General features: G+C 40.1%; 1 protein-coding gene across 13 annotated transcripts in view; it reads right to left on the bottom strand.

Moving 5' to 3' along the window:
• Positions 1–8,449: 8,449 nt before the first annotated feature.
• Positions 8,450–26,594, bottom strand: part of B3galnt1 (beta-1,3-N-acetylgalactosaminyltransferase 1 (globoside blood group)) — a 31,597-nt gene continuing 13,452 nt past the window's right edge. For 11 of the 13 annotated variants that reach the window (XM_023699728.1, XM_023699727.1, XM_023699725.1 and 8 more), the window contains 2 exons: positions 11,696–11,784; positions 8,450–10,113 (listed from right to left, as the gene is read on the bottom strand). In XM_023699728.1, coding sequence (XP_023555496.1) covers positions 9,083–10,078 — 996 coding nt within the window. In that variant the 5' untranslated portion in view covers positions 10,079–10,113; positions 11,696–11,784 and the 3' untranslated portion in view covers positions 8,450–9,082. Of the gene's footprint in view, positions 10,114–11,251; positions 11,421–11,695; positions 11,785–13,661; positions 13,832–26,594 lie in introns of those variants that run through there. The other 2 variants (XM_023699724.1, XM_004639856.2) reach the window with 2 other exon arrangements.

Genomic DNA, 26,594 nt, shown 5'->3' on the forward strand with positions numbered 1-26,594 from the left:
TGGTTAGGATAGATATATAGTTACATTCTCTTAATGAATACAGGGATTTGTTCTAATGGTGTTTGTAAATAGGATATCATGTCCACATCTTGTACAGCAATTAACCACTAGGAAGAATGTATGCAATGTGTGAATTATTGAAACTGTTCTACCAATTTGGTTTGAAACTGTCTCACTGCTATTTGTTTCTCAATAAAATTATGGAAAATAATAAAAAATAAAAGTGTTTACTGTTAGTATAACTTTTGTCGAGCTTTGAAGTCAGTATGAACCAATGAGTTATATTGGCTATATGTTTATACAGAGACCCTTGTGTGCATGACACTATATCTTTAAGAGTACTCAGAAATGAGTATCATCCCCAAAGGTTTTTCACAAGGTGTATGAAGGAACATTGTAGAATTTAGAGATAGATTAAAACAGCTGTAGTTATGTAAATACACATTCACATATATAATCCTATTTTGGGGTATTTCAAAGAGAAAATGCAGACAACACAGAGTCTTGAACAGAAAAGTCAGTCACCAGATTGCTGATCTTGGAGCTGGGATAACAGGACAGCAAAGGGAGGAGAGAAGGTCTGTGTAAGACGGGGAAAGGGTGTAATGGAACAAGTCCTTGCCTTCCACTCAATTTTTACATGAACATAAAACCTCTGGAAAATAAATTCATTTGTTTAAAAAAAAAAAAAGAAAGAAAGAAAGAAAGAAAATTCTACTACCAAAAGTTCCCGGATTTGTCGCTCTTTACTCTGACAGAATGCCCAGACATCACTTGGCTTGCTTAGGATGAATTCTAAGTTGTTTGAGGTGAACTGTGGCAGGTAGTGTCCACTGGATGTACTGCCTATCCACTCTGGGATCTCGGGAGAGGGGAGCTTCTCCGTGGCATGGGCCACCTTGTACAGGCTATATATATAGGGCCAGTGGAGGAGAATTCTTAGATGGGGGCATTGCTAGTAAAGGAAGTGGTTTGGAAGACAAAACAATAATTGCCCACTCTACTTGTTTTCAATTTTTTTTTCTACTTTCAAATTTAAGGGTAAAAAATATACAAATTCATTTCTACATTAATGAATGGCATTTGTACTTGCCTTTTTAAATGTGTTTTGTTTATATAAAGATTCACTAACGAACAGAAAAGCAGTGTGAAAAAATTCTTAAAGCCACATATATTCAAAAGTTCAATAATAAAAGTGAAATTACTCTTCTACTACTATTCATGGAGCTCTAAGATAATTATCATTTAACCTTTGAATACCAAATTAACCTTTAATTAAAGTGTTTTAACTATTCTTGTCTTGAAACTGTGAGTAGCTACACTATAAATAAATGAACTTCAGCAATCTTGAGGTCGGGAAGACCCGCAAGGCCTGTGTCCAGAACATTTGCCATTTTGTTGTAACCTTAAGCCTTGCCAGCTTCTGTATTAAGTGGGCAGTGTGTGTTGTTACTGCCTGGCCCTGAAACATTTTCCAGTGCTACTTAAAGTACTGAGTAAAAGGCAAGCAAATGGTACCCCAGCCTCTCTTCTTGTCCCGGATGAAAAGACTTGGGTCCCTAGTGTGGTAGCTTTGTTAGCAAAGGATGTGTAGGCTCTTCAGGCTACAATCCATGGCTTGTGCTCCTCTTTCTGTGCTCCAGTGAAGGGAACTGCAGACACTGGCTGCCTCAAGTGAAAGGCGATCACTTGTGGAGAAGCAAGGGAGGGGAAGCAGTTCTGATTTCCTCTGATCCCAGTGCATCTGTGTGGGTTGCTCGCTGTGGCTGGGCTTTGTCCTCTGGCTGGATTTGTACAGATTCTCAGAAGTCCAAGTCATGAACCAACTGCTTTCTCTCTACCACATAGGAAACTGGGTTTGGCTACTCCATTCCCATCTGCCCACTTGCTACTGGCACAGAGCCCTCCATAGAAAGAAAATTGTTCTTAGGTGACCACAGAAAGGCTGCCCTCTGCTGCGAATTACAGACCACAGAATTACAGACCACAGCCTCACCACAGTGGTTACCTTGCATCTGCAGGGACAAGTGTGTGGTCTTCAGGTTTGTTTATTTCTCAACACAGCTAAGGACTGGGCTCACCACTTCAGTTTGTCTGACCCCTTAGGCTTCTATCCTTGTAAGATCCGCATGATGCTGCAGATCCTGACATTCAGCCAAAGAAAAAAGGCATTGATCCTTTGTCTTTTCTATGGGGGAGAAACACCTGTCAGATAGAAGCCCTCCAACAGCCATCCCTCAGGTCTCATGGCTGGTTCATACACTAAAGCATGAGGAGCAAAACAGGCTGAGGAATCTGTAGAGGGAGGCAGGCAGTGCCCATCCCCCAGCAGACCAGGAGGGAGGTGCACTGGGCCAGGTCAGTGCCAAGCACAGCCTCTGACCTGGCCTTCCCAGCCTATCCTGTGACATTCTCTTTATCTTTGTCTATTCTCCCTCATTTCTTCTCAAAGTCCTTAGAATGTAATTCCTAGGCCTGACAAGATAGCTCAGTGGACTAAGCACCTACTTAGGCAAGCACAGGAACTGGGGTTCACTTCCTGGCACCACATGACATGCCAGCACCACCCTTAGGAACACTGAACCAGCCATCAAGTCCAGGCATGGTGGGGCATGCCTGTAATCCCAATTCTGGGGAGACTGGAGGATCACTACAAGTCCATGCTGCATTGTGAGACCGTGTACCAAAAACATAAAATAATAATAATGCAATTCAGTATATTTTCACCCTGCCTTTTCCCACACAACTTCTGCACATATACCAAGAAGAGAGGAGATAGGCATTTAAAACAGTCCCTGCAGATTTTTGCAACCTTTTAGGAGAATTACTATGCCTACTTTTGTAGACATAAGCTCTTGTTTATATGAGAAATGCCTTGAATTGGCTTCATTTAGGGGGATGTAAGAACTACTCACCTCCAACTCATCTGGAAACTGAGAAAGGGAGCCACAATGAACAACATTTTGGAAATTACTCATTGGCAACCTCTGACAGGGGTAAACACTGACAGTAAACCAAAAGAGGTCAGATGTGAGAAGAGGAATATGGTTTAAATGTGAAGTAACCTGCTGAAGACTCATGTATTGAGGGCTTAATCCTCAAGGCAGTGATATTTAGAAGTGTGGCCTAGAGCGGTAACTGGGTCCTGAGAGCGCTAGCTCATCAGTGGAATAATCCATTGATGGACTCAGCTGAAGTCTTCTACGGAGGTGGTGGGGTGCACTTGGAGGGCGCAGGTCGCTGGGGCGAGCCTTTGAAGCGTGCATCATGCCCCTGGCCCTTCCTCTCTGGCACTTACCCTCCCTGTTTCCTGGCTGCTATGAGGTGAGAGGCTTTCCCCTACCACATTTCTGCCTTGAAACACAATGCTGCTTGCTGACCATTGACTGAGACCTCTAAAACTGTGAACCAAATGAAATTTTCCTCCTTTTTGTGAAGAAAATATGACTAAAAAGGAAGACTTTGCCCAGGACTTAGGGAAAGCCACAGCCAATTCAGAATTTACTTGGTGAGACACAATGTGCCATCCCAAGCCTAGATAGATTAAAGCAAAACTGAATGATTTCTTAAGATTCTGTGAGTTCATGAAGATCAGGTTTAATCAGGGTCCTGTGCGAAACAGGCTGGCGTTGTCGGCAGGCTCCACAATGTGTTCTCCACCCCATGTTTGGCACCTCAGGTGCTTTGGCAGGCGCAGTGCAGAGCCACTGCGCGACTGCTCCACATGTCCTTTCTAAGTAGCTGGCCTGGGTTCCTGGTGGTGTCTTGGGACAGAAACACATACTCTTTTGGAGCAAAGTAAGACAGAAGCTATAGGGTACTTTCTGACCAGGACTTGGGAGCCATTTAACATCTGTTCTGTCACACTGGGCTGATTACAACTGCATGCTCAGAGGCAAGGTAGGTGGAAAGTGCACAAGGGTGCACACGAGTGGGGCACTCAGCAGCTACCTTTTGAGACAACCACCAGAAGAAATGAGGAGAATGTCCCTGTGAGCAGCAAGGTCCAGTGTGGAATGTGGAAATCTGAAGCTCCTTTTGCTGTTTTCAAACTACAAGAAATTCTAAGATTTATACAATGGTTAATGAAGCTGTAGGAAGTAAATAAAAAGTGGGTTGTAGGAAACCGAAGCTGAAGTTCTCCAAAGAACACTGATCTTGCTAAGCAGAACAATGGAAGAAATGAGATGTCCCAGGTCAAGAGCCCAAATTGTCTTGGGCCATCTCAATTACTTTACTAGCCCTTTGCTGTGGTGCTCCTCATCAGATGTAACTGCCTCATGACTGGGCGGTAACATCAGATGTATCACTAAGCTAGAATTTATCACCAAGCTTAGGAGAACTCTACAAAACCTGAACAGCTAAGAAGGCTGTAACATGTGAAACCCACAGAAAGGATCCCCCTCTTTGTTGTAGCCCATGAACCCAATTCCCTGACAGTATATTTGGTAAATTTATTGGTTGATGACCTTCCTTCTTCTGTGGCTATTAAAGTCCATGCCTCTTCTATGTCAGAACACGTCATTCAGGGTAAATGAATCCATGTTTCTGGGCCATGTTGCTCAAGTTTGGCTCAAATCTATTTTCTTATTTTTTTACATTATTTTGTATTGATAGCAGCAGCATCTATGAGAAGTGTGAGAAGAAAAGAGACAGCTAAGAGAAGCGCCTGACAACCATGGAGAGGCGGGCTGCGGTAGTGACTCAACTGTCTACCCTGGACACTCAAACTCTATTTCCTATGGAGTAGCACATGGGTCTGCAATCTATGCTACTTGGATATTGTCTCAGTTACTCTTCTCTCATTGCTGGATCAAATACTAGACATTCAAAATAGGGAAGGAAAGATTTAGCTCACAGTTACAGGAGGTTTCCATCCATACTTGGCTAGCTCCAAGGCAGAGTGGCACACAGCAGAGAACAACCTTTCAAGGAAGCCAGCAGAGAGCAAAAGGAGTAGCAGCAGCTCAAGCAGCTAACTGCTCTTCCCTCCTTACATTGAAATGCAAATGACCTGCCCCAGGGCAGGTGCAGCATCCACACCCACGACAATCACAAACTCCAGAAGCCACCGCATTACTGCATGAGGCTTTGGAGGGACACCTATACACAAATCATAACAGATACTGCTAAGAGAGTCAAGACCAAGGATTTGGAAATCTGGCCATACACAGCACAGATCACATTACACATAGGCCTCTCAATTTTTTAATTAAATTTAAGTTCATAACAAAAACTACAACTTTTTATAAACACCAGCACATGCTGCCTATTTTGATGGACTCCTGAAAGTCTGTTCCCATGTTAACCAGATACGAGATAATCAGGGAGCTGATCGAGATTATTAAGGGGTTCCAATGACAGTTGGTCTTTGAGTCACAAAAATACCCAGTTATTTAGTATAAAGGACATTAAGTCTTTGTGGATTGTAGAATATAAAAGCCTCAAAGAGGGCCAAATATGCTCTTCACATACCCTTCTCCTGCCTCAAAACTGGCCCCTTCCTCTTCTCATGAGCCTACAATAACAGAAGTCATGAAAAAGGACAACATCCCACTTCATGCTCAGAAGTATGGCTCAGCTCTGGCTATGGTGCACCTGAGGAATTGATGGGAACACAGTAATACCAAGGCCATTTAAGGTAGAGCAAAGGAAAGGTGAAAAAGTGGTTTCTCAGGAAAGGGTCACAAGCCCAAGCCAGCCTCAGAACCCATGTCATTTTTCTATCACTTTGACAAACTCCAGAGATAACCAACTTTTAAGCAAGAAAATCTTCTTTGGGCTCACAGCTTCAGGGGTTTCAGTTACTTGGCCCCCCCGTGCTTTTGAGTCTGTTGGCAGCCAGTACACCACAGCAAAAGCATGTGGAGAAAACTGCTCACCTCAGGGCAGTGAGAAAACAGGGGTGGGGCACAGTCTGCTATCCTCTTCAAGGGCATACCCTATGGTCTGACTTCCTTTTGTAGGACCCTATCTCCTGATTACGTACCTTCCAATAATGCTAAAGGGTGTTGACCAAGCTTTTAGCATATGGGCCTCTGGGGATGACTTAAGATTCCAAACATTACAGAGAGAGAGGCCCCAGAGCCTCATCTGCTTTTAACACACTAGGTATGACTAGACCCAGTGTTGCATTCCCACTCTGTGAAAGAGCAACACATTTCAGCATGGTGCAACAAGACCTGCAGTTGCTTCCTGTGAGGGAATACAGTTCCCTATCCCACTGATGGTTGGCTCGGCATGGGACTGGTTTTCAGGCATATTTCATGGCATTTCCAACAACTACCTTCTTCCTTTCCTGCATAAAAACAGTATGACCTGACAGGTGGTGCCTTTCAGTCCATGCTTTGGGAAGAAAAGACCCATGGAGCAGGATCCCAGCAACCAGTGGCATGTGCCATGAGTTCAAAGAAAACACTGCTACTTGTTATGTACTATTTGAACACCAGGAAACATGCAATAAGAAAGAACAACAAACATACCTGGTTTTCTATGATCATTTTAGATATTTTAAGAAGAAATCTTTAGTTTGGAAGGAACAAGCTTATAAACTTTGGGGTGGGTTGTTATGGATCTCAGAGTGAAATTATTTTTTATTTTAAAAATTTTCTCGGGACTGGGAAGATGGCTCAGTAGAATAAGCACTTGCCTGGCAAGCTCAAGGGCCTGAGTTCAATCCCCAGTTCTGCTAAAAAAAAATTTTCTCAGGGCTGGGGAGATAGCTCAGTAGAATAAGTGCTTGCCTGGCAAGTGTAGGTTCCTGAGTACAATCCCTGGTACTGCAATAAATAAATAAATAAATAAATAAATAAATAAATAAATAAATAAATAAATATTTTCTCTGAAAATCCTCTGAATTAGCATCCCAAACATTAATACAATCTTTTGCAAAATGGATCAAACCTAACTGTGCCACAAAAACAGCCACAGTTACTCTAAAAGGAAGTGACTTCTAAATGAGGGATTAGCCAGAGCATAGGCCAACTTCATAGAGTAGTTCATTTAATTGATTTTTATTCTAACTGGAGCAGGTCTGAGGACAAAGAAACATAAATATCCTTGCAACAGAGACCACACAAGGTAGTTTTTAAAAAATTTTATTGAAATTTCTCAACTCTTGGTGATTTCTGTTGTTGTTTTTCTGACACAGAATCTGGTTTTGTAGTTATGGAAGGCCTTGAACTCACTATGTAGCAGAGGTTGGTCCCCTACTCATACTAATCATCCTGTCTCAGTCTCTTAACTGCTGGGATTACACGCATGTACCACCATGCTGGACACCCATGATGGTAGTGAAGTTTTAATCAAAGTTTGGTTTTTTGGGGCTGGGGAGATAGCTCAGCGGTCTAAGCACCTGCCTGGAAAGCACAAGGACTCAGGTTTGATCCCTGGTACCGCATGCCATGCCAGCTACTGAAACCAGGCATGGTGATGCACGTCTGTAATCCCAGCACTGGGGAGGCTGAGACAAGAGGATCACTGAGTCTGAGCTGCGTAGCATGACCCTGCACCAAAAAGATAAATAAATGATTTTTAAAAATTAAAAAGAAAAAGGTTTGGGGGCCAGCCAATTCGTTCAGCAGATTAAAGCATCTGCAAGCAGGCGCAGAAGCCAAGACAGGGTGTGGTGGTGTGCACCTATAATCCTAGCGCTTGGGAGGCTGTAAATAGGTGGATCACTATGAGTTTGATCTAGTAGTGAGACCCTGAGCACCCTGTAGGCTCTTCCCTAAAATACAAAAAAAAAAAAAAAAGCTTTGGTTTTTCACACAGAATTAAAATTTGGCTAATAGAAAAGCTGACCACATACTTTCAAGCTGATATTTCCTAGATGAGGATTTATCCCTTTTCTTGTATATAACTAAGAAAAAAAAGAAACTTAAAACTTTAATAGAAAGTTAAATAATCCCAGGATTATGGGACAACCAGTCCTCTTTGGTCTAAGAGTGGCACGTCTAACAAAGACCCCACTGCCACGTCTATGAAAACATGTAAGATTTAAACTAACTTCAGGATATGCATCAGCCCTTTCACCTTGATGACAAATAACGGCAGCCGTTACTTCTTTGTCTTTTTTCTTTTTTCCTCTTTATTCACAAATTGACTGTTAATGAGGAAATACACGGAACAGATCGGCAACGCAGCCTGGATGTTCAGTCTTTCCAGCTCAAACTCCGGAATGTGGCACTTTTCATAAACTGCTGCCCCTCATGTTCTTGTCCTTGGTTTGCACAAAGTCTTTTCCAAAAGGAAGCACACTGCCTGGAATTCTTTATCATTCCTGAGTTTCGTGTGGAAAACAAGCCAGATGAATGACATCTAAAAGCACAGGACTGCATTTTTAAAAACAAGATGACAATAATTCAGATTTTCTTGCTTTAGATTCTCTCTGTAATACCACAGCAAAATATGTAACAAATTCAAGAGATTAATACTCAGAATGGTACCAATAATAAAATGATCAGTGAAATGGAACACAGTTCAAATATAAAAGGTGATTCACTATTCCATTTACAGTATTGAAACCACCTTAACATTTAAACATCCAGAAAGTCTGAACTAACATTAAATAGTTGATAACTCTGCAATCAGATCATGAAGATCTATCAAGTGATAAAAACAATGAAATTTTGTTCAGTATAACCAGTGAAGTCGCTTTACAAAGAACTACATATTTTTTAAAAAACTGGTAATCCACGTAAGATACACACTAAACTCTTGGATTGTTCAATAAATAGAACTCCACAATGCTTTGTTATACATGAATGAGCTTATAATTCAGAGAAACCCTTTGAAGAAATTCTAGTCTACAGAATGACATGTTCAAATTGTTCAGTCTGATTAATTTTATGAACAAGTACCTCTGATGCCTTTATAAATGTTTCATTCTTCCAAATGCCATTAAAAGACCTGACTTGAATTTTATCAAAATGTGTCCCAAGTACAGTGTGGCCCTCCCGTCTCCATGAGTGCCACTTCAGCGTGAGCCAGCACACTGAGCTTTCTGGAGTTGTCTACAGCACCAGCTCTAACACTCCACAGAGTGCGCTGCCCTGCACTAGGCGGTTGGTACAGTGTGAAGTTAATAATGACATGTGGTATTTCTTAGCATGACCTGCCAAAATGTGATGATTTCCTTAGAAGAAAACCCATGAGCTGCAATCACACGTCTGAGCTGACAGACATCCAAATGGATTCTATACAAAAAGAACAGGTTTGTATCTTCTGGAATGTGAATGTCCACTTTTAACAGATTCAAACAGATCCCAACATAAACGTCTTCAAACTTGATGGGTTTTACATGGCCCATCATTTCATAGATTCTTGGCACCAAATCTCTGGACATAATATAGCCCAACCCACTGCAATAGGGAGGGAACACCTTGAAAGGATACTCCTGGTATGAAATATGAGTTTTTTGGTAAAATCCTCTATAAGAGTAATTATCAATTAGAGGATAACCAGTGAAAAACTTCTCTGAGTGGTTTAAGTTTAAAAGATACTTTACTAAATTACCAGTATTGATAAAAACATCAGTGTCTGTCTTCATGATGTACTTGGCATTGGGGCAAAACTCAGTTACCCACCTGAATGCCATAATGGTCTTTAATGTCAGGTTATTATATGTGTCTAAAAAATCTTGTCGTATTATGTCACCATAGAGAAGGTGTTCATCCTCTAAGGACAGTGTTAACATTTTGTCTTCCCTTTCAGACTGCTGGCCTAATAAGAAAAACGTGAGAACCTCATATCCCCACCAAGACTTTTTCTCTCCCCACGTAACTCTAATGGCCTGTCTGGCTTTCACGTCGGATGGGTGCGAAGTCACAAGGATGACCAGAAATGGGTTTTGATGAGAGCAGTTTGAATGCTCTCGAAGTGTGAAGCGGAAGTCTTGTCTGTAAACTGGTTCATACTCATAGAAGTACATCAGGTTCACACGCTCGATCACATTGTAGTGAGGAAGGCTGAGGTACCACATCACCAGGAAGCTGAGGAGTGACAGCAGCAAGAGGCTCCATTTAAGGGACCTCAGTGACATCCTACTTGGAAGGGCAGCCAAGAGAGCCAGGGCCATCCACAGCGGCTGACAAGACTGATGGAGCGCAGGTTCTGAAAGGTTTGTTGAAGATCAGATTAGAGTCTACCAGCCCAAACACACTATCAGTTGAGAATGCTTATCTACTCCGGGACAAACAGTAGAACAAAACCTCCAAAACTAGAAGTCCTGACCTAAATCTATCTAAATCCATTCAACTATGAGCAAATGGATACTGACAACTAAATAATGTGATTTAGCTTTTTGTAACAAGACAAAGGATAAAGTGTATCAATATATCCTTTAACTCTTTTGAAATAACAACTTTTTATTCTAAACAAATAATTTTATTATGAAATACAGTTTTTTTTTTCCTCTAGATATCTGGAAAGACAAAAAGAGATAGGTAACGGTGAGTTTAGCAAGTGTCCAACTAAACCAAATGTCTTCCTCAACTGTAGATCTATTCTAGCAAATCTGGAAAGGAAAAAAAAAAATCCATGGCAATAATTATTAATGGTGGCTGCTGGTATAATATTAACCTGGAGCCCAGTGTAGCAGCACAAGCCTATGAGGGAGGCTGGGGCAGAAGGATCACAGGTGCTTCACAGCCATCCCAGTTACCTACTAAGGTAAAGCCTTCACTTGGGAGTGCAGTCTTCCAGAAACCAAGTGGAAAACCAACTCTTGAGCTTTAAAATGCTCAGACTATGAAACAGCGAAACTTTCCCCCAAACCTCCCCTGGCACCTTTTACCTCATTGGCTGAACTCAGTGCTCCGTCTGGCTAGCAAGTGCTTACATCAAAGGCCCCTTCTTAGTACTAAATTTTCACAGGTTTCTCATCTAATCTATTCAGAAATCATACACCAAATCAGAGTTCCCTCCACACATGGGAGGGAATTTTCTAGAACCCTTGTTTTCACCCAAAACCTCCAACTGAGATGAGCAAATGGCTATGGGACCCAGTGCCTTCAGACTGTGGCAACAGGAAGGCTTCAGCCCTGCTCAAGATCCCATGGGGCTTCCCTGTGCCACAGGATAACATGAGGACACTCGCACATGGATGCTCATGGGGCATTTTATACATCAACAAGCTGCATCTGGCACTCAGGACACCAGAGGAAGCAGAAGATGGGAAGAAAAAATCCCAAGGAGCCTATACATAGGGCAGAAGCACACAGTACAGACTGTTTACACCAAGGCACTTCACCTGGCAGGCGTGGAGAGGGCTTTCATTTACTTGCTGAGGAGGGTGACCATTAATGTCTGTGTGAAGGCTGGCTACCGCGGTCAGCGCAAGGTCCCTGGGTGCACTCCTGCCTCTCCATCCAGCCACACTCTGATCACTTCTGGCCCTAATAATCTTCTCTATCTTCAGTGATTTCTGTATTTTATGACACAACATAGTGGCATAGTTCCTTGTACATGTGTCTTGTCTCTACATTTATAGTCCATGACCCTGCTGGCAAGGACAACTTCTCTCCCAAGTCAAAGTGCAAGATGGAGAGATCGCACCAGGAGTGCAACGACACTGGAGTTTAATATGCAATTTCTGTCCTCATGAGGACACAGGGTAGGTCAGTCCAGCTTCTTCCTTACTACTTGAAGAAATGTATATTTCAAAACCATATAGGGAGATATGTTTAGTTCTTACCTTCTTAATTTATTTCTTCTGAAGGACCTTCAGTTTCACCAAATGAACACTCAGCAGTATGTGCTTATCAAAAATGATGCTTACGATTTCTGAAAGATATTTAAGAAATGAATAGCATTTACTTATGAGTTGGGATTAGGCATCAAAGAGGGAAAGGAAAGACACTCTTCTCTCCCCATTCTTTTATGAACTAAGAATGCTGAAATAAAGTTACAAAAAATACTTCTTGCCACAGAATTCAGAGTTTGGAGCATCATCATGAAAAAAGGACATCTGCCATTGATAAGCAGTTCAGACTGAAAATTTAAAATATAAAGACAACAATATGCAATGTATTAATTATTGTAACTATCCTACTAACCTGTTTTGAAACTGTCTCATTGCTATTTCTCAATAAAATTAATAAAAAAATAAAATAAATGAGAGCCATGGATGTATCTCAGTGTTAGGCTGCATAAGGCCCTAGGTTTGATCCCCAGTAAAAGGAGAGAAAACACACCACACACACACACACACACACACACACACACACACACACTCATATATCTAAGATTTCTAATAACTTGGTGCCTTGGTTTCTTACATCTCCCTACCACACTTCCATGTCCCTTGAAAAAGAACCTCAATCACTACAGAAGTAAAAAAGAAAACTGCCAAGGGATGCTCCTCTGGTAGAAGCTCTCAGAATTCTCTGCTCCACATACATATGGAGAGAAGGAAGCCCCAACACACAAAAGCCAATCACCACCCCATCCCACCCCTGCCCCTCCCACACTAATAACCACCCAAGACACTGATAAGCGAGTAAGCAGCAAGGCACTTCCCATCTACCAGTCAAGGTTAAAAACCAGAGAAGGGTGTAAGAAACAGAGAGGTACCGAAATATGTCACTGCTTACCAAAACATAATCCGGAGGGATTACAGATTCATAGATGGAAAAAAATTAACATGTAGAAACACTACAAGAAAGTATGGATAAATATTTTAATGATCTCAACACAGGAAAACCATCCAATTAACTCTACTATAATAAAACAACAAAAAAAATCATTAGGAAATTTTGAGAAAATAATTCAAAAATTTCTAAAGTTGAAAAGAGCAAACATGCAAACAAAATTTAAAAACATTAAAACATACTGGAGGAAAAATACATTTATGACAAAGAATTTATAAGCCCAATTTAAAAATCAGTTAAGGATTTAAAAAAAGGATTAAACACTAAAAGAGAATAAATGCTTAAAAATGAAACTCTCAGAATTCAAATGTCCACTGAAACAAGGAAAGATGTCTGTTATAGGGCAGCTCTTGAGTGAACCCCAAAGTCTGATGCACTGTGGGCCCGGCTCCCAGCCCCTGGCACTGGTGGCAAATCTGTGGCGCACATGTGTTATTTTTTCTTTTAAGATAAAAGATGTTAATGGGTGAGGTGTTTTTCTAAACTAAATCCTTAGTATTCAGGTTTCACTATAATGTTGACTCTGCGATAAATAAGTGGCCTTTGGATTCCAGCTTGGCTCACCACCACTGCTCTAGTAGATGCAGCCTAGTGGGAGGAACTTAGGTTTCTGAGCACACATCCCTGGGAAGGACACTGGGATCCTGCCACCTCCAGTCTCTATGTTTCCCAGCCACCATGAGGTGAAGAGTGCTCCTCTGCCACACGCTCACACCATGATGCACTGCCTCACCAAGGCCCACACGCAACAGAGTCAAATGATAACAGACCCCTCTGAAACTGGGCCAAAAGGAACCCTTCCTCCTTAAAACTGGGTTATCTCAGTATTTTGTCAGTGTCAGAAAGCCAAGTAACACAACGTTGACACATACAAACAAAAATAGTGTAGTAAAAATCTCAAGCTGGCAAATTTAAAAGAGAAAAGAGACACAACACAGCATGTGTGAGGGGAAAAGGCCTTCCCACGGGCATCCCCACTCACTTTCAGGAGGGAAACTGCACAGCACTTACCAAAAACTGCATGTTTATCAACAATACTTTATGATGTGTCGTGTTGTAGTGAACACACGAATACGAAGTACAGTGATTAGATGCAAGTAATCTGCATTGATGCCTCCTCAGATATTATCATTTCTAGGGACTGGGAGTTGACAGATTCTTTTCGCTGGTAACGGACTCTGCTATAAGAAAGGAGAGCCACTTTTCCTAATTGTACTTAAGAATCCATCACGTCATCTTTCTGTTTCCCTTCCTCTTGTTCTTCTTATCCTTTACTTTCCTCTATTCTATCCTCCACTTGCATGTGATCAACACTTTTAGTCCCACAAACACTAAACACATGTAGTATTTTTCTCCTTTATGCCTGGCTTATCTGACTTATATAATGTCCTCCAGGCCTACTCACACTGCTTTCACTGACGGGATTTCATCTTATAAACAGCTGAACAATATTTCACTGTATATTGTACCATATTAGTTTTCTACAATCACCTGCCAATGGACAACTCAGTTAATTTCATAAATGGGCTACTGTCAACAGTGCTATAATAAATAGTTTGGGACCCTTTTCCTTTGAATATAGAGCTAGCAACAGGATCGCTGGACCATGTGCAACATTAACCAAGCAACAGCACTATTAACAACTGTCCTACAGAAATAAGCAGGAAAACTATGTACAGTTTATAAAATGAAATATTTTGATTCAAATGTGTATTAATAAGGAATTGCTACAAGACTCACAAAAACTGATACAAATGATACAAAATTATGACACATCCATAGGACAGTATATCTTATTCATTATATGTAATAAAACTTCTCTACACTCCTTTGGTATACTACCAAGTGAAAACTGCAGTTGCAAAACTACATGTGACATGATTCCTGTTGCAGATGTAAAGATTTAAGTATCTATAAATCCATAGGTCATATATCCAGAGCAAGACATGTGGAAGGACGTGTCTTATTATGCAGTGGTTTATATTCTGTGAGGTTTCTGGAAGGGTTCTCTCTTCTCCCTTCTTCCTCTATCATTTGGATTTTCCACACTATTCATATATTGCCTTCATAAATAAAAACAAAATTGCAAACCTGAATTTTCTGCTTACATGACTCAGGCTTTCACTGAATGATATGATAAAGTAGTAGCAGGAATTCTGAGTTTGTCCTAGCTTTTTTTGCAATCACATATAATTCGTGACATTTCTATTGATGATTGGTCTCTATTTCAAAATACGTATTATTTCAACTCAAGAATGACTGTTAAAACCCATTCAAAATGTTATGTTTCTGGGTATGGTAGCACACATCTATAATCCCAGCACAAGGGGGACTGAGGCAGGAGGATCACTACAAGTTCAAGGCCAGCCTGAAAGGCAAAGTGAAACTCTGTCTCAAAAAAAGACAAATCAAAATGACAATGCTAAAATAAATTAGGATTCATATTAGCTACTGCTAATGCCATGTATACACACATAGATCTAACAGCTCATAAACTGTTCATGACAAAAGTTATTGATTTTTTTCTCTTCCAAGAACCTACACTGTATGATAGGAGAATTAGTTTTATTATACCTATTTTGTAAACAAATTTTTTTTTATTTTTTTGTAAACAAATTTTAGAGAATTCAAATGAAATGAAAGTGAAATACACTTTCAATCAGACCAGTACCTACATATTCCACAAATTCTTGATCAAAGAAGTATCAAATGATACATTTTAAAAAGTTGAAAAATTAACTTGGGGGTGGAATGTAATAGAAGAAACAAAGGTAAGGAAGAAGACTGCAGACTCTTAGCTGCAAGTGCACTCACCCCAGGGAGTCTGTTACCCGTACAGGGCACATCTTCCTTCTATTTTCCCCACTCCTTTGCTCTCCCTTCACCCCTTTCCCCTTTTTAGTTACAAAAGCTTTGTTCCCATCATTTTTACTTCTGTTCTTTCTTTTCTTGTCCCTTCCTTTCTTCCTTTCTTCTGCCTCCCCTCCTTGGTTCCCCTTCCCATCTGAACATTTTCTTCCCTTTTCCCAATATATTTGGTCCTTATTTACACTTTGTTTGTCACACCAGATTAACAATGTGGTGCCAGATGTGTGTGCCATTTATTCCCATTAAGAGTCAGGCCTTTGGCAAGATAGCTCATCAGACTAAGTGCCTACTTTGGCAAGTCCAAGGACCAGGGTTCAATCCCTGGTCCCTGCATGCCCTGCCACGGGCACACTGAGCCCGTGAATGAGTCTGGGTGTGGTGGTGCACACCTGTAATCTCAGCACTGGGGAGACTGAAAACAGAAGGATCACTACAAGTCCTAGCTGCATAGGGAGACCCTATACCAAATACATTTGGAAAAAAAAAAAGTGTGGCTTCAGGATGCAGCCATTAATCTAGAAAGGGCTCATGCTTATTTTTCCTAATTATGTATATTATGTATGTAATTTAATCAGAGTGGGTTCTGGGACAGATGTGTGTGCTGAAAGCCCCTAAGATGATAGCTCCACACCCCGCCAATCATTCCTCTTTATCTTGATACATTGTGTCAACCAAGATGTCTGGGCTTCCACGGGGAGAAGGGCACCGTAGTGACTCAGCATAAAAAGGGCAGAGGAAGGCTTCCCCCCAATCCACTTCTTAGGAAGAGTTCTGAGCTTCGCAGCTGTGTCACTTAAGAGGACCTTGATCTTTACAGCCCTGCCACTTCAGAAGAGCTCCAATCTTCGTGGTGGAGCTCTTTTCCCAGTCAGTGTGGAAGAAAGGCGGGGAGGTTTGACAAGATGCCAAAACTGCAGCTCCTTCCTCTGCTCTCCGCTGGTCACTGCCGCCATGAACTATGGGCTGCCTTCTGTCCTGGAGGCAGCCAAGTATGGACTGAAACCTCCACTAACTGCGAGCTAAATAAACCTTTTGGGTCCTTAATTTCAAGTGTTGGGTATTTTGTCCCAGAAATGAGTGAAAAGTAACTGAGACACCCCTGGAGGGAGGCATATACATCTTTTTAATTCTGAATATTTGATTTACTTCTGTTGTCTTGGTAACTTTTCTCTCATGACTTGGACAAGATACTCAATGCTCTAAGTTAAGAAAGGAAAAGTTTATTTAGCTCACAGTTTGTGAAGGTTTCAGTCCCTACTCAGCTGGCTCCAAGGCACAGTGTCACACAACAGAGGGCAGCAGTTCATGGTGACAGAAAACAGCAAGAGCAAAAAAAGGAGGAGCAGGGGCAGAGAACAAGCCCTTTTCCTCCCTTACATGACATTCAGGCTATCCACCCCAGGGTGGGTGCAGCACTCACACCTATAATCCCAGCATTGGATCATGATCTAATGACATACTCTAGAAGGCCACCTCATGACTACAGGAGACTTTTGCAAACATCTAGTCACAAACTTGGCAACTGAACACTGAAAGCATACTACATTTCAATGAGGCAGATACTATACCAACCCTTGAAAATTACTGGGAAGGGAGGGAGACAAGCATTTCTTTTTCATGCTTATGTATAGTTCAAAGAAATCAAATCATTCTAGTTGAAAAGGAAAAGCTCTTATTCATAGAAAAAAAAGTTATAAATGTAAATGAAATGACAGAATAAAACACTGTGACATTATTGATTCAAGCATTGATTATCAATCACTATTTTGATCATCTAAGGGAAGATTGATGGGTAACTGGACATCTATATGGTGCCAAAGAAATACTTGCAAAGATTACCTTTTGGTTAACATATCAATACTTGATGGAAAATACCTGTTCCATGTTATACCTAAGATATTTGATATTCAGCCAGATAGAGAAATTAAGCTCAACTGCCTAGGTTGTAGGGTAATATTAATAAGCTTCTCTTCCAGATGGTTAACAACCTAAGTTTGCAGACCAAAAATTAAAGAAAAAGAAGGGCTGTAAGGACAGCCAACAGTTTGGCCCCAGCCTTTCAAGGTCAGTGAAGACTCAGGTCATAGGAGAACCTATTCTGTAACATCATGTAACTCAGCTGTGTCCCAAATTTTCTGATCAAGGAGATTATGGGGTCACAGAGAAAAGTGATCGATGATGTAGAGTGTGCCTAAAGAGAGTCACATGGAGAGAAATTCTCTCAGGCTTTCACAGAGAGCACACTGACCAAGCAATGGCCATGACTCATCCACATGGCTGACACTGACAAAAGATCTACAAACTGCGGTACAAGGTTTCAGGATAAATCCTGAGCAGATTTGACTGACCTTATCAGTTACAAAAGCTACCTTTCTTGTTATATAGGCCTTGCTTTATCTTGGCCTTAACCATTCAGCAGAAAAGTATAAAAACAAAGCATAAAAAGTAAAGCCATATTAATATGCTGAGCTATAAAAGAATCAAATCAACAACTTCTGACACTGCCAGTCTTAGGGGAAACCCACTACTACTGTGGACTATATTGGAATATTTTGCTGAATTCACACACCTATAATATTTAAATGACAATGAAATACCCATCTCTGACAAGACTAAATAAAAATGGGATACAAATGAACAACCATTTTGTATTTGTATATTCAAAATTGTTATGATAGATATACAGCTACATTCTTTTAATGTAATGAATAGAAAGATTTGTTCTAATAGTGTTTGTGGACAGGATATCATGTCTGCATCTTGTATGATAAATAACCACTAAGACAACAATATGCAATGTATTAAATATTAAAACTGTCCTACTAATTGGTTTTGAAACTGTCTCACTGCTATTTGTTTCTCAATAAAATTATTTTTTAAAAAAAAGGAATAAAGGAGGGTTGAATTATCTTATTTACTTATTTATTTATTTTTTTGGCACTCAGGATTGAGCTCAGGATCTTGGTAAGCGCTTTTCCTACTGAGCTATCTCCTTAGCCCCCTGAATTATTTTAATACAAGATAAAAACCTTAGTCTGAAGAATCTTCAGGGACTGTTATGAATTAAATGCAAAATCAAAACCTTAAATGGCAAAACTGAGGTGCTTTCTCTTCAAAATTACCAAGTGCATTACAAAGCAATGTGCCCTTTGATGTGTTTGAGTTGCACTGGCCACAGTGTACCTCATGAAGTTCCCGGCATCCTTCATGAGTCGAGAACAGAACCAGGTGGCACCTATGTGCACTCTGGCTGCCAATGAATGAACCCTAGGCAGGACAAACATCCACAGGCAACCACTCACTGGAAGAAATGGATCCTCCCCCTCAAGCAAGTTGCTCATTTATCAAAGTCAAGAAGGAAATTTTGAACTAATAGGGTTTAGACAAGCTATCATGTCTGCATCTTATACTATGAATAACTACTACAAAAACAACAATATGCAATGTATTAATTATTCCCAGATAAAGAAAATGTGTCCTGCTAACCTGTTCTGAAACTATCTCATTGCTACTTCTTTCTCAATAAAATTATTAAAAATAAAAAACAATTTAAAAACACACACACACACAAAAGATTATCTTTGGCTGCAAGGACTAAAAGAATATAGACCTTATTCTGGAGGATGAGGGTGGACTAGCAAATCTGGTGATCAACCTTAACACTTTAAGTGGTGGAAACACACATTACGTACCTCCTAATAGATAAAATATGAAGCATAAAAATACCATCTCTGATGTACCCTAGCCAAAACATTTAACTGAAATCTTACCAAGTTTACAAGAAATAGAGATAAAAAGAGAAGTTATGCAATACCAGGAAGCAATCAAGCAAATCCAGGAGATGGAGTTTCTCAGAGAACTAGCATGGCTTTTTCAGCAAGTAGTGCTGCAAAAAAGGGATGATTGTAGGTAAAAGATTGAGGGATGTATATGACAGAATGGATGGCTGTGGCCTGGAGAAATCCAAAAATAACCTAAGCATTAGGTGACACAGGAGGATTATTACTTTTGTTAAAAAGTGTGACAGTGTCAACTGGCTACAAAAGGAAATGTTCTCAGATAAAGAAAATGTGTCATAGCTAAGCAACAGCATTCTACTCAGGTATAAGAAGGGAAGACGGCACCATTACAGCCCGCAGCAAATGACAACTGTACAAACTCATAATTGTTATGCACGTGCCAAGTAAAAGAATTCAGATGTGCAAGATCATAAATTGCACAATTTCATTTAAAGAAAATATTCAGGAAAGGAAAAAAAATCTATTGATAGTAGGTTAGTGGTTGCCTGCATACGGGATCAGGAATTTATGACAAGCAGCATGAAGAAATTTCTAATGATGATGACAATATTTTAAAATATGTCAGTGACAGCGCAACTCTGAATTAAGAAAACATCGTCAAACTGTGCAATTAGTAAAATAATTTTATAATTATGTAAATATAATAATAATAAAGCTGTTAAAAACCACTTTAAGTTTATTTTAAATCGTACACATATTTAGGAGCAAAACACCAAGGTATCTGTCTTTAATCTCAGATAATTTAATAATAACAACAAAAAAAGTTAAGATAAATCCTTTTGGTGTCTTTTTGTCCAAGAACAAAATGGCAATAGCTCTGTGGAGGACTGTGAAAATACTTATTCAAATTATAATATATTTAACTCTTTTGTCAGAAATTTTGATCCTGGAATTCATTTCAGACACAGCTACCTATGCAATGTAAAAGACATGTGTAATGTAAGGCTGTCCACTGCAACACTGCTGTAGCAAACGTAATGCACTGGATTTCTCTAAATCAGTCCTTATAGAAAACAAATAAACTTTTAAAAATAATGTACCTTTTAAAAGCAGAATTACTTTATGTGTATTTCTCAATCCACTAATTTCTGTACAGTTATTTACACACAAATAAATCTTACATACAATAAAATTTGACCTTTTCATTGTGCTGCTCTGTGTTTTTTACATCAGTGGCTGGCACAGCATGGTACTGGGGATGGAACACGTCCTTGTGCTTGCTAGGCAGGTGCTTGGACTACCCAGCTATTTCCTTAGCCCTATGGCAGATTCTCTATGCCATCATGCAACATAGTATTTTGTCCACTATAGTTGAACAAAACCATTGGCACAAGCTAGGCAAAAGGTACAAGGTACATTCTTGTCAACCACTGGTCAGTATGCTGTCCCTAATTACAGCTCTTCGTTTGCTGGAATGTCACACAAATGCAGTCACACGCTGCGCTGGGAGGCAGTATGCAATTATACAGTATTCAGACTCATGAGTTTGGCTCATTTCATTATCTCTACAAGTAACATATTTTGAAAACTACAAATTGAAAATAAATGAGTTAAGTACCTATCTCAAGAAGCTAAAAAATAATTTTGTGTGGGCTGACCAGATAGCTCAGTGGATTAAAGCGCCTGCTTAGGCAGAGGCAGAAACTGAGGTTCTATACTTGGTGTGTCATGCTGGCCCTGCCCCTAGGGCATGCTGAGAGGACAAGTGAGACTGGGTGTGGTGGTGCGTGCCTATAATCCCAGCACTTGGGAGGCTGAACACAGGAGGATCACTACGAGTCCGATCTGTATAGTCAGACCCTGTAGACCCTGTACTAAATTAAAAAGAAAATTGCTACTACCTAAAAAAGAGAAGAAATAAAGCAGAAAATAAAATAAAAATAAAGATGATTTTCATGAAATTACAAGACGTTATGAACAGAAGGGAAGTTCCTTACTCTGCTACAGAAAAGTACAGCAATTATGATGATGAACTCCAGAAACACTTCCACTAGTCAGGAAAAAGACCAGAAAGAAAGACCACTATCCCTCTGCGATTCTGAAGACCCTCACTAGCCATCATAACAAGAAAGAAAATGAGACACTAAAAATTTTGAAAAGGAAGAGAAAGATGTTATTTTCACATTTTATAATCATCTACATAGAAAAATGAAAGGATGATAATACATAAAAACTAACAGGTTTACTTAGATGCTGACTATGAGGGCTCAACATATAAGTCACCAACATTAAACACTAAAAATTGAACAGAAAAAGTATGACAGCAACACAATCTAAAGTGTCAAAGCTAGCAAGAAAAGTACAAGACTCTGATACAGAAAACTACACACTGAGAAGCTTTCCTGAAGAATGGAAAAATTGTGAATGAATGAAGAAAGACAGCACAATCAGCTTGAATTTTCAAAGCCTCTGATAGGGAGGAAATAATTTTGAAAACTCTGGTCCAATGACACCCTTGTATTTGGTCGAAAGCTTAGTTCCTATGAATTCTCAAGCAAAATTTTAAGTAGTAGTTTGGAGTAAATGCAAACTGATGCAGTTACTCTGATGTCTTGCGTTCATGTTATCTATGAATGCTGAACATGCATGCTGTCATACAGCAGCCCCACTCTACATTAACCTGTGCATCCATCAGGACTTCAAGGCACATAAAAAACAGGCCCAAGTTCTGATTAAAGAACCCCTCCCTCCAAAACCATGTACAAGCTCCTAATAGTGCACTATCAAAACCAGCCCCACCAATGAGAATAGCCACAATGGCTACCCACAGGCCAGATAAATATATAACCACACATCATCTACAGTGAATAAAACACCATCTTGCATGACAGCATAGAGAATCTACCACAGGGTTGGGGAGATAGCTGGGTGGTCTAAGCACCTGCCTAGCAAGCGCAAGGACTTAAGTTCGATCCCCAATACCACATGCCGTGTGTGATGATGCACACCTGTAATTCCAGTGCTGGGGAGGCTGACACAGGGAGATCACTACAAGTCTGAGCTGTGCAGCCAGACCTGTACCAAATAAGTAAATAATTTTTTTTTTTAAAAAAGAGAGACTCTACCATAATGTTGAGGGAAAGAAGCCAGAGTAGGCAGCCTTATTCCAGTTGCATGAAGTTGAAAATCAGGCAAGCTAATCTACAGTGTTATAATTTAGGCCACTGGCCTCCCAAGGAGGGGGAGGAACTACAACAGAGAGTGGTTAAGGCAACTTCTGGCTATACTTCTTGACCACAGGTGTGTTCGCCTTTACAGTTCATCATATAAAGCGTGCTTTTCTTTTTGTAAGTCATACTTTGTTGAGAATGTGAAAGTGCCAGTCTGGTTAGCAGCCATTCTGTAGCCCAGGTACTGCCGTGGTCAGGGTGAGCAGGGATCCATACTCTCCACTGGCCTGGGTGCCCAGCTGCGGTGACAGCTACCTCACTGCTCTCCAGCACCAGCTCACAAAATCATTGTGAGGGTTCCACGAACTAAACTGCTTTAAAAAAAACTTTACAATCCCCATTTAATAGGGGAGGAAATTAATAGTTGGGGAAAGGTCACAATTTGTCCAAACTCATAGGCTATTTAACTAAGTACTATAAATATTTGATAAGGTCACATTTTTGTACTTATATCAAAGCACAACTGGACATATATGGGGAATCAAATTTCATTTAGTAACTGAACTGTAATTGTTACATTTGCCAAATTTAGTAATGCTTAGAAATAAAATATGCTTTACTCTGCTGAAGCAAACAGAAGCTCAACATTAGGAGAATTTGCTTCCTACTCTAACTTCTCCTATCGCTTCACAATTTTAGTAACGTCCCTTGCCTGGTCCTGGCATCACAGTAGGATTTTTTTTTTTCATATTTCTATTTGTGTAATGATTAAAATAATCTTCTGTAGTAGTCACGAGGGTTGTAACATTTATCTTCCAGCTAAGGAGCCTGAGATTTGCTAACCTGCTCCTCAAGGTCTCAGAGCACCCAGCACAGCTGTGAGACCCAGAAGTCCTCGCCCCGAAGCGCAATCTTGTAACCACTGTACTACTACACTGCTTTATCCCACTGACCTGTTCCCTTGTACCTTCTCCAGGTAGGGCAGCATCTCGGTACTTCCCTAGGGGTAAGAGATGTCAAAGCTGAACCAGAAACTTTAAATAAAGGAAAATACTAAATGTAGCTATTAGTCAATCTACATGAAAACCATGCTCAGCTCTTCCCAATTCTAATCCAGACAGTTTCCAATAACTTCCCTTGCTAGGTACTTTTAAGCAATCAAAAATGCACCGAAGGGAATAATCTCAATGAATCTGTATCTCAAATAATCCTGAATAAGTTGCAGAGCTTCTACAAACATTAGTAAACACTCAAGATACAAAAGCAGTGACCTGTTAAGTACCCAAAGGTATTAAAGTACTACAGGAATACTTGAATATCCATATTGATTGTGAACCAGCCATGATATGAAATAAGCCAAGGTGTCAATCAACAGATAAGTGGATAAGTGTGGTATATTTACACAATGAAGTATTAGCCAAAAAACCCCAAAATTATGATATTTGCAAGAAAACGGATAGAACTAGAGATTACCAAGTTGAAATAAACTAGGTACAGAAAGACAAGTCATACATGTTTTCACTGAATGTGAAATCAGATAGCATGAAATAGAAGCATCTATTATTAAAAGGAAAGGATGGAGTAGAGAGGTATGAGGGAAGGCAATAGAGGGACAGATAGAAGCAAAATATAAGCATGGAAGAAAACACTATACCAATATTTATCCAAGTGTAGTAGTGCACATCTGTAATCCCAGTGCCCTGAAAGGCTAAGACAGGAGGATCGCAAGTTCAAGTCAAACCTGGGCAACTTAGAGAGATTGTCTCAGTTATTTTTCTCTCACTGCTGAGACAAAATATGACACCCAAAATTAAGGAAGGTTTATTTAGCTCACAGTTTGTGGAGGTTTCAATCCATACTCAGCTGGCTCCAAGGCAGAGTGGCACATGGCAGAGTGCAGCAGTTCATGGGGGGAGAAAACAGCAAGAGCAAAAGGGAAGAGCAGGGGCAGAAAGCAAGCCTCTCTCCCTCCCTTATATTGCACTTAGACTATCTGCCTTAGGGTGGTGTAGCATTCACACCCATAATCCCAGCTTTGGATCACAAATTAATCACAACCTCTAGATCCACCCCATGACTATGAGGCTTTGGGAGAACACCTAGACATGAACCATAACATTCTGCCCCTTGTCCCCCAAAGACTCATGCACATTCCTTTGTGCAAAAGGCATTTTAGTCCATCTGTAAGAATTACTGGTGTGAGTAAGACTGATGGGGGCCTGCCAAATCCCCACTCCAGCCAGCACTCAGGCCCAGAGTGTGAGCAGGATCATCATTCCAGCCAGCGCACAGGCCCAGTGTGCCCGGAGTGGAAGCCTGCAGCAGAACTCCCTGCAGAGAGGCTAGAGGCAAGACACATCCAGCTGACCCCGGAGCAGAACATCTTGCCAGAGTGGCACAGAGGGTTCACCTCCAAGCGCTGCAGCAGGAAAAAGTGAACAGAGTAGCCAGACCCCAGCCACATCTACCTGGATGAGTTTGAACTTGGTAGATCTGAGCCTGGTGCTAAGGTAACAACTCTACCAAAGCTCTACACCAAAGGTCAGAAGACAGTGCTATGCAAAATGACAAAGACAAGCAGCAAAATGCATTCTCAGGCCCCGAGATCACTCAGAACAAATGCAGGAGACAACAGCATAGAAGAAATTGGAAATCACACACCTGAAATCTCTGAAATAATAGTGTCTGAAGTATATAAACAACTGCAAAAAGGTATACGGGAAATCAGATAAGAGATAATTTCTGAAGTAAAAGAAGAAAGGACAACTATAATGAAAGAAGTACTAAGTGCTTCTAAAGAAGACACCGATTAAAAAAAATAGAGGATAATAGAAAAATCATGGAATCCTTGAATGAGCAATATAAGAAAGAAATAAAATGCATGAAACAGATTCAAAGTGATATACAGGAAATTAAAACCTCAATCACAAGCTGGCTCAATCGTTTGAATGAAAGTGAAAATAGACTCTCAGACCTTGAACACACCATTACAGCTAGTGAAAAGGTAAGAAAAGATCTCTTTAAAACAACTGGGATACAGGAAAAAATAATTCAACACCTGCAATATCATGCAAAGATGAACAACGTAAGACTAATAGGAATCAATGAGAAAGGAGTCAATACAAATGATATAAAGAGATTACAAGCAGAAGTAATAGCAGAAAACTTCCCAAATATGGGGAAACAATCTGACATTCAGTAACCGAAGCATATGGAACTCCAAAAAACATTAACCCAATTAAAACCACACCCACACATATAATAATCAAGATCCCAGAAATTCAGCACAAGAACAGAATACTAAAAGCCGCTACAAAAAAGAAACAGATCACATTTAAATGAAAACCCATCAGAATAAGGGAAGATCTCTCTTCACAAACCATCAAGTCAAGAAGAGCATGGAGGAAAGTACTTCAAGCCTTGCAAGAGAACAAATTCCAACCCAGACTGCTATACCCTGCAAAACTCTTTCAAGTTTAATGGGGTAGTGAAATAGTTCCATGACAAAAAACAACTAAAGAATTTCATGACGATGAAGCCAACTATACACAGACTACTAAAAGATATTCTAGAGAAGGATCAAAAGGACCACAACTCCATGAATGAAAACGGAAAGAACCTAACAAATAGGGCAAACACACACAGAAGAAAAAGAGGTATACAAAAGCAGTCTTTTAATTATTCTTTTGTATACAGCAGCAAAATATTTCCATCAGCATACTCTACAAATGGACTTCTCCTGCACCCTACAGGTCATAATTCTGTCCAGGTCTACAGGGTGGATATCAAGGAAATAGCAGTAGCTCAGTCCCACAAGTGACACCTGGCCACCAGTAAGCATCATGGACACTGTCCATGTCCACCACGTACTCGAACTTTGTGTGATATCCTGTCCCCAAACTGTTAGAAGTGCTGGTCATATATTTGCCATTTCTGTATTTTTTTTTATGGTTTATTCTTAATAATTCTTTACTATCATGAAAACTTTCTTAGTTGATATTTTTGTATATATTAGCCTAATCTAATACTGTGTCAATGTTCTGAATTGACCACAGATTCATACATATGATACACGACATTCTGGCCTCTTAGTTGGACTCACAATTTAATTTTAATTTTTGAATATTATTTTGAAATATTTAATTTGAATTAATTAATATTTAATT

This window comes from Octodon degus, unplaced genomic scaffold, assembly GCF_000260255.1.
Source record: "Octodon degus isolate 3935 unplaced genomic scaffold, OctDeg1.0 scaffold00115, whole genome shotgun sequence".
Taxonomy (NCBI): domain Eukaryota; kingdom Metazoa; phylum Chordata; class Mammalia; order Rodentia; family Octodontidae; genus Octodon; species Octodon degus.